This window comes from Asparagus officinalis, chromosome 3, assembly GCF_001876935.1.
Source record: "Asparagus officinalis chromosome 3, Aspof.V1, whole genome shotgun sequence".
In the NCBI taxonomy this organism is placed as follows: Eukaryota; Viridiplantae; Streptophyta; class Magnoliopsida; order Asparagales; family Asparagaceae; genus Asparagus; species Asparagus officinalis.
This window is the reverse complement of record NC_033796.1, coordinates 42,337,902-42,347,632: the sequence shown is the minus strand read 5'-3', so window position 1 is coordinate 42,347,632 and position 9,731 is coordinate 42,337,902. Positions and strand designations below refer to the sequence as shown.

General features: G+C 33.3%; 1 protein-coding gene across 1 annotated transcript; it reads right to left on the bottom strand.

Moving 5' to 3' along the window:
• LOC109835013 lies at positions 5,413-6,327 on the bottom strand. Its single transcript, XM_020403014.1, has one exon. The coding sequence runs from the start codon at positions 6,325-6,327 to the stop codon at positions 5,413-5,415; it is 915 nt and encodes a 304-aa protein (XP_020258603.1).

Below are 9,731 nucleotides of genomic sequence, written 5' to 3'. Positions count from 1 at the left end.
AGAGGGAGGTCACGTCTCTTCACTTTGAGGGGGAGATGGAGATCGTTGGGGAAGGAGTGGGGCCTGGGTCTGGTGATGGATGGTGGACGGTCTTTTTGAGGGGAGAGGGAGAGAGAGAGAGAGAGAGAGAGGAGGAGGAAAGGTATTTCGATGAGTAAGAGAGGAGAGGAAAATGAAATATATGGGTACACTCGCTCCTCGGCTTAATTGTGAAGAAATTGGTATTTTTAGTGGGATCATGTTTCCCACATGGTAGTTTTTCTTTCACGGATGATATGTATAACTTGCATTCAGCTCGCCTCCCCGCGGGTATTATTTGTCGAGAGGTATATGTGTAGTCAAATTAATAATTTAATTTTGAAATATAAATAATTACAGAAACTTCAACGATAATTTTTTTTTAACTATTATTTACATAGTGAATTTCAGACCGGTTAACAAAATAACACACTACTTAGTAAGTTTTATCAATTTTTTTTTAGGGAAAAATGCTTCCAGCCCCCAAAAGCCAAGTTAACGTGCTTCACCCCCAAGACTTGGTCAATGAGTGTTTTACCCCTAAAAATAAAGATTTTGTTCTCTGAGCCCCAAAACACAAAACCCAAAACATTAAAACATGTGAAGACCATAATACCATTCTCTCTCTCTCTCTCTTTTTTTATTAAAATATGATGAGGATTATTTTATTATTATTTTTTTCTCTCTCTCTCTTTATCATGATGTACCAAGAGGATAGTTGAAATGATTGATGAGGATTATTTTATTATTTTTGTTTTTTATTTTTTTGGTTGTTTGTATTGGGAGGTTGTTAAAGTTACGGGTTGATTGTTAAAGTTACGGGTTGGTTGTTAAGGTTAAGGTATCTCTCTCTATCTCTATCATGATGTTTTTTGATGATAATTAAATAGGATTATTATTTTATTATTTTATTATTTTTGTTTTTTATTCTTTTTGTATTTTTAGAATATTCGTTGTTAAGGATAATGATTGGTTGTAAAGGTTATGCATTGATTGTTAAGGTTACGGGTTGGTTGTTAAGGTTAAGGGTTTGTTGTTAAGGTTATGAGTTTGTTGTGTAGGTTACGGATTTATTGTTAAGATTACGAGTTTAATTGTTAAGATTACGTGTTTAATTATTAAGGTTACGGATTTAATTGTTAAGGTTAATAAAAAACGAAAATAATAAAATAATCCTCATCAATCATTTTAACTATCCTCTTGGTACATCATGATAAAGAGAGAGAAAACAAAAATAATAAAATAATCCTCATCATTTTTTAATAAAAAAAGAAAGAGAGAGAGAGGGGATCCATAAACTTAACAACAAACCCGTAACCTTAACAATCAACCCGTAACTTTAACAACCTCCCAATACAAACAATCAAACTAATAAAAATCAAAAATAATAAAATAATCCTCATTAATCATTTCAACTATCCTCTTGGTACATCATGATAAAGAGAGAGAGAGAGAGAGAAAACAAAAATAATAAAATAATCCCTATTATATTTTAATAAAAAAAGAAAGAGAGAGAGAGAGAGGATTCATAACCTTAATAACAAACCCTTAACCTTAACAACCAACCCGTAACCTTAACAATCAACCCGTAACTTTAACAACCTCCCAATACAAACAACCAAAATAATAAAAAACAAAAATAATAAAATAATCCTCATCAATCATTTCAACTATCCTCTTGGTACATCATGATAAAGAGAGAGAGAAAACAAAAATAATAAAATAATCTCCATCATATTTTAATAAAAAAGAAAGAGAGAGAGAGGATTCATAACCTTAACAACAAACTCTTAAGCTTAACAACCAACCCGTAACCTTAACCATCAACCCGTAACTTTAACAACATCTCAATACAAACAACCAAAATAATAAAAAAACAAAAATAATAAAATAATCCTCATCAATCATTTCAACTATCCTCTTGGTACATCATGATAAAGAGAGAGAGAAAACAAAAATAATAAAATAATCCCCATCATATTTTAATAAAAAAAAGAGAGAGAGAGGGGATTCATAACCTTAACAACAAACCCTTAACCTTAATAACCAATCCGTAACCTTAACAATCAACCCGTAACTTTAACAACCTCCCAATACAAACAACCAAAATAATAAAAAATGAAAATAATAAAATAATCATCATCAATCATTTCAACTATCCTCTTGGTACATCATGATAAAGAGAGAGAGAAAACAAAAATAATAAAATAATCCCCATCATATTTTAATAAAAAAAAGAGAGAGAGAGGGGATTCATAACCTTAACAACAAACCCTTAACCTTAATAACCAATCCGTAACCTTAACAATCAACCCGTAACTTTAACAACCTCCCAATACAAACAACCAAAATAATAAAAAATGAAAATAATAAAATAATCATCATCAATCATTTCAACTATCATCTTGATACATCATGATAAAGAGAGAGAGAGAAAACAAAAATAATAAAATAATCTCCATCATATTTTAATAAAAAAAGAAAGAGAGAGAAGGGTATTATGGTCTTCACATGTTTTAATATCTTGGGTTTTGTGTTTTGGGGGCTCAGAAAACAGATTCTTTATTTTTAGGGGTAAAACGCCCATTGACCAAGTCCTGGGGGTGGGAAGCATGTTCACTTGGCTTTTGGGGGCTGGAAGCATTTTTCCCTTTTTTTTTATAATAGAGCCGGAAGATATTTGTATGTGCAATGTCTGGTAGTTATTAAATTCATCATTTGCAAGAATAAAAAAAGATATGAATACTGGCTTTAAGGTTAAAAAAATGGGTGGCACTATGGGCACACCACCAACCACAACCTCAACCACACTCCTTCTCTCATTTGCTACAGCACACCGGGCCCCACATGAGATTTTAAAATTTTAAAATCTCATGTGGGGCCCGGTGTACTGTAGCAAATGAGAGAGGGAGTGTGGTTGAGGTTATGGTTGGAAGTGTGCCCCTATCATTTTCCTAAAAAAATGTTGCTTTCGCTCCAGCTTGAACAATAGATAAATGGACAAAAAAAAGCACTGTAGTGATAGAACATGTTTAAGATTTAAAAAGTATATTGTAGCATGAACAATTTTTTAAGCCAAAAAAAATCATTACAGCACGAACAATGTGGGTAAATGTAAAAATTTTACTGTAAGATGAACACTATAATATATCAAGAATAGTACTTTACTGTAGTATGAATAGTTAATTTTAAGCTGCTAATTTTGAATTAGAAGAAGTAGTAGATGATATTATTATCAATATTTGGTGTAAGCATGATATTATTTAAATAGAAAACATAACCAGTTTGTTATTAATTTCAATATTCATAACAAAACATCGCTGATGAAAAAAAGCCCCGGTGAACATGGTGCTATTAAAAATGCTAATTTGGTAATTTAGCCGTTTCTAGTATGGAAGAGAGCTAAACCGTCGCATGTGATAATGGGGGATTTGGATCCTCTCCACTACAAAAAAGTAGTGGAGATACCACTACTTTTAATCTCAAGCGTTGATTATTTAGTAGGCGGTTATGATACAATCTAAATCTAACACTTACCATACCCCCGTGTATTGCACTCATTCCTAATTTGCACTAAAAGAAAAAATCATAACCATCAACTAGATAATCAATGGCTGTGATTATGTAGTGGTCCCTCCACTATTTTTTTTGTAGTGGAGAGGATCCGAATCCGATAATGGGTTGGCTAATTAGCATTTACTAAATACTTATGGCTTTCTCTATTTTGGATTTGGATCCTCTCCACTACAAAAAAGTAGTGGAGAGACCACTACTTTTAATCTCAAGCGTTGATTATTTAGTAGGCGGTTATGATACAATCTAAATCTAACACTTACCATACCCCCGTGTATTGCACTCATTCCTAATTTGTACTAAAAGAAAAAATCATAACTATCAACTAGATAATCAATGGCTGTGGTTATGTAGTGGTCCATTCACTATTTTTTTTGTAGTGGAGAGGATCCGAATCCCTCTATTTTGCACTTATATTTGATCGATTTTGTATTTTTCGGACTTTTTAAATGTGTATTTTAATTATTATTTTTTGTGTAAACTTGAAGCATATTGTTATGTGAATTTGCATGTTAATTTTAGAATTTTTAATTGTTAATGTTGTTGATTCATTATTATTAATATTAAGCCTGTGCGTTGATACAAGTATTATTTGCAAAGGTATATTTGTCACTAAATTGATAATATAATTTTTGTATGTAACTATTTATAAAAATTTCTGTCACAAATTTTTTTACTACTATTTATTGCGTGAATCTTCAAATTAGTTAACAAAATAATATACCAATTAACAAGTTTTATCAAGATTTTTTTCAATAGAGCTAGAAAAGATCTATATACGTGGAATGTCTAATAAAATTTCAAATCACCATTTGCAAAGGAAAAAAAAGTAGATATGAACGATTTTTAAAGGGTTAAATTTTTTTTACTTTAGCTTGAACAAGGGACAAAGGAACAAAATGTACTGTAGCATGAATGGCTATTAGTTTTAAAAAAATACTATAGCAGGAACGATATTTATATTCAAGATGCATTGTTGCTTGCAAAGGTGTTTAATATTTAAAAGTGTACAGTAGCAAGAATAGTGCTTATTGTAGTATGAAGAGTGATTTTAAACTTTTACGTTGAAGTTAAAAGTAGTAGATACCTAGTTGAATTCTATTCTAAACATATTTTCAAAATTTTTTTTGTTTCTCCTTCTAAAATTTCAAAAGTGACAAGTAGAAATGGCTCAAAGCATGCAGTTATTGCAATAAGGACTCTATAAGAGTCACCCCTGTAAAAAGGGGATGGTTTACTCTTTAAATTGAATAGCCACAGGTTCCAATCTCACCCTTTAATCAACATGTATGATGCACATCACTCCATTCTATGGGGCGTTGTGATAAAATCATTATTCTAATTGTTGTAGCAAAATTATATTTTGCACTGTCAAAATAGAAAAGAATATTTTCCTTTCTGATATTTCTATCAACACGCACATATTTGAACTTAACACTATATATCCATGAGGAGGTATTTTTTTATGCTCTCTACTTTCAGAAAATAGTGGAGAGATAGCTTCTTTTCATAGCCAATATTTTTTTTTTGGTAAATGAAAATTTTATTCATCACCAAAATGTAAAGTTTATGTACATCAAGAATCTCAAGAAAATGTAATTGAGATAACTAAGACAAGACTATAGCTGGAGCACAAGATCCAGCTTAAACAAAGAACAAAGTAGCAAAACCTGCACACTTATATTGTGTACATATCTCCAATCAGAAAAACCTGCATACCAGGGAAGGGGTTTCAAGCTTCTGCACCTGATATAGAATCTCATCTCCTCAAATTTGAATGCAGGCTGAAATTTCTTTCTGCAGAAACTCTTCATATAGCAGCTATAGTGAGGAGAGCCAAACTTTTTCTTCAGCTGGGATTTGGGAGTTAAGAAGGATAGTTAAGATATCCACTTTAATGCTTTTAATCAACATATCACTGCTCTTGGACTGTCCTTTGAAAAATCTGTCATTTCTTTCCCTCCAAATGGTGTATACAGCAGTGGAGAGAGCCATTCTTTTGATTCTTTGAGTGATACTCTTTCCTTTCAGCCTGGAATTATACCAATCCAGCAAAACACTCCATTCAGATGCTCTCCATTTAAAATTCAGCCAGTCCATGATGGCATTCCATATCCTATTTGAGAACCTGCAATCAAAAAACAGGTGGCTGTGGCTCTCCATATTAGCACCTTCACACAAATAACATTTATTTACTTGAATGATCCCCCTATTGATTAATCTGTCCTGTGTTAAGAGCTTTCCTTGAACAGCAAGCCATGTAATAAAAGAGTGTTTTGGATGTCTAAATTTCTCCCAGACTGTCATAAACCAACTAATTTCTGCTGTAGCTGGGGATAGGACAGAATAAAGGTCAGATAGATGAACTTTTGAGTTATAGTAGCAGGAGCTAATAATCTTCTTCAAATTATCAACTCCCCCCCAAGTAATCATAGCCTTGTTTCTGACTTTAAGCACTTGTTTCCAAACCCATGAATCTCCAGTCTTCACATTTACAGACCAAATGTCTCTGTTTTTGATATAGTTTCCATGAATCCACTTTATCCACAAAGATTCCTTATTTGTATGAATATACCAGATTGTTCTCAATGCAGCAGCAGTATTCCACAAAGAAGCGGAAAAAATACCAAGGCCTCCATTTTTCTTACCAGTACAGACTTTATCCCAGCTCACAAGAGGTGGTTTAAATTTCAGATCAGAGTTTCCCCATAAAAAATTCCTGCAGAGCTCATTCATAGCCAATATTGATTGATCAATGAGAGACTATGATTTATCTTCTTGGGTGAAATAGAAACTGAGTATATGTAACTCATGCAAATATAGTAAATGTTATTTTTGGAATGGAAAATAATTGTCGATTTGATCGTGGAGAGGATCCAAATCACCATATAACAGATTTAAATCTTCTCTGGCTCAGAAAATAGTCACTCTGATACTCTCAGATGGTCATTCCGTTCTTGTTTCCTTTCAATATTTACCAATTCTTCTATTCTTTTATCTTGCTAATTAAATACGCATCTTTCCTTTCACTAGCTAAAATGACAAGACATCTAACGAGATATAATTAGACACCGAGACGAGATATAATTAGACACCGGAACAAGGCAGAGATCGAGGGGCACGTCGCTCAAGGACCTAGCCAGAAACTCAAGGGTCATAACTTTGAGTGCGGTCATTTGCTTCGGTTGGTTTCTAAAATTTCTCGCCAGAAATAATGGTTGTTAGTTTGCTGCAACTATATATAAATATTTTGTCGGTGGTAACTAACATATTCCCACTGCATCAATTCTACAGTTATAGAAGGTCAATTTAGTAATTTACTGTAATCAACAAATGAAGGAAAAATAATAATAATCTAACATTCCCCTTGATCTCATGCTCTAGTTCTTCCATTGCGCTGATCTTCGGTTAAGTCATGCATTTGTACTAAAATTTATTGTATTCATTGCTGCTTTATTGGTTAGTCTTTGAACTTGTCATTAATTTAACTCCCGCAGTTACACGCAGTAGATGTCTCTCTTTACGCATAGAGCAAACTCACGAAGATTACCCAGCTGGAGATCATGTAGTAGCTTTAATTTGAACCATTTCCACTTACCTTGTAAATTTCATGGTTATAGGATACAAGAAGTTACTTTTAGCTGATCAGTAGCCAAATGAGATCCTCATTACACTTCTTATATTGATTCTAAAGCTTGGGCATCCCACCATTTTGGGGCAGATGGCTCAGCAACAAAGGACTAACTATTATGAGATAGAACATGTGCAAAAGATTCTTCAGCAGTCCCTTTGTCTTGTTACCCTTGTGATCAAATGTGATCAAATCCTTTTGAGACTCTCCCAATTTCCTAATCCTATGCACAGACACTAAGGTTGTGTTTGACGATTAATCTGCACTAATCTGATTAAGGTCTTAGCGATAAAAAATAATCTGGTTTAAGGTCCTCTTTTGAATTAAAATAACCAGTCCAATTCTTTGACAAGTTTCTGCCAAACACATTTTTAGCTCTTAACTAGATACATTAATGACTAACATGGTTCGTGAAAGAGTCCCCAAACTTAACCTAAAGATTGTGCATGCTAAGCTTAACTAGAATCCATATACAACATGTGACACCTCCACACTTTAGTCTTACATAGATTAGCGTGAATAAATGTTAGTGGCTTAAATAGAAAAAAAACCCAAGACCAAAGAACAACTAGCTAGTGCTAGCATTTTGGTAATGGATTTTAGCCAACATCGAGTTGCTCTCGGCGGGTCTCACGGCTTGCACGCGCCTATAGGGTCCACGGGCCCAGGGCGTGACACTACAGCTTGTTCTTTGTTTGGTAGAACCAAAGTCAATAGAAGATGCTGATAACTATTTGCAAGTTTCTCATTCCTTATATCCCTTCCATCTGCCAACATAAAAGTTGGTGGTTTGTTTGGTGGAACCATTTAAACCATCTTGCTCTGACGCCTATGCTTTTCTTACCCATGCACGACATCTAAACTCCTCCTTAGTTATCATCCTACGCTCAAAGTCACTTCCTTATCCTATTAAGTTGTATTAATTGGCTTTTCACCTCTCTCTCTCTCTCTCTCTCTCTCTCTCTCTCTCTCTCTCTCTCTCTCTCTCACCCATTTTATTTTCTTTTCTCCTCTCTCTCTCTCTCTCTCTCTCTCTCTCTCTCTCTCTCTCTCTCTCTCTCACTCTCTAGGTTAGATTAGTTGAACCATTCATTTGTTTGTTGCAACCATCAATAACAAGAACTACATTTTTAATTAATTTCTGAACCTTGTATCTTAAGCAAGGTCCTGGTTGATCTGTTCTAATGAATATCCTGAGGCTAAAGTATATACTATCTTGAAAGATTGATTTGCACATTAATACTATCTTGCAAGATTGATTTGCACATTAATTATGGCTTCTATATTCTGTCAGAAAGAGACATTGATAAATATTTTTTTTTCTTTTACGTTGCAAATTCACAACAGCGGCTATTCAACTTCTCACAGAGATTATATAGGAAAAATTTCAGTCAATAAAGACAATCACCTTCTCAAAATCTGGTCCATGTACCCATCTGCAAGTGCGTCTGTTGACCATGCGCCAAGGTTTGACTGCTCGCACAGAAGGATTATGAAAAAAGAAAATTCAGTGTGCTAAATTTCTACATCCGATTGCATCAACTTCAAGATGGGTCCATTCATTTGAAAAGGAAAAAACCTCAAGATGGGTCCCACGTGGAGGGCTCTTAGTGGGGCCCGCTGATTCTACTGGTGGGAAAGCAGCAAAGGAAATTGTGACCCTTTGAGAAGGAAAGATCATTCTTACAACACTTTAAACCAGTCACTGTCCAAAGTTAAATGACTTTGACTGGCACTTAAGAGTGTAAGACTGGGCAAAGTTAGAAGCAAGACCACGAGGTAGCCTACGATACGCAAAGCTAAAAGGTTCCAGATTAACTTCTATTTAGCACGTGAGTAGTTATTTACAATTCAAGAAATTTAGTGAAAAGTCCCTATTTTTTTTTCTAATTTTTTTATTTTATACAATTATTTTGCTTGTGCTTTAATGAGTGAGCCTTAGATGTAAAATATGTAATATGGAGCGGCTAACAAAAACTGAATCTACATTATTAGCTTAAAAGGATAGGGGCCTGATTAATTAATATAATTAATATATAATTTATTTGGTCTCTACGAGTATCTTTTTAGTCATATGCATGTATTTCTATATTAAATTGAACAAATTTTTATTTGAACTATTGCTTCTTCTTTTCTATTTTTATATATACTCTATTTTTTATGGATATCAGTATACAAATAGCTTATACCAATGACTTATAGCATATGGATTATTAGAAATTAGATAATTTGAGCGGGAGCTTTTTCTTCAAACAATTTGAAAAAGAAGTTCAAAATAAGAGTGTGGACAACTTTTATTTTTAAATTTAAAATTTAGAATTAGATAGTTTGACTACTAATCTCTTCTTTACAATATTCCTCTTTATTTATGATATCATAAGATAAAGTGAGAAAAAGGAAAGTCAATTTGCCGAATGAGCGCATAGATAGTTTATATTTTAAATTTAAATTTTAAGACTAAAGAGTTTTACCACCAAACTCTCCCTTTTAGTATCTCACTTTTTTCTAT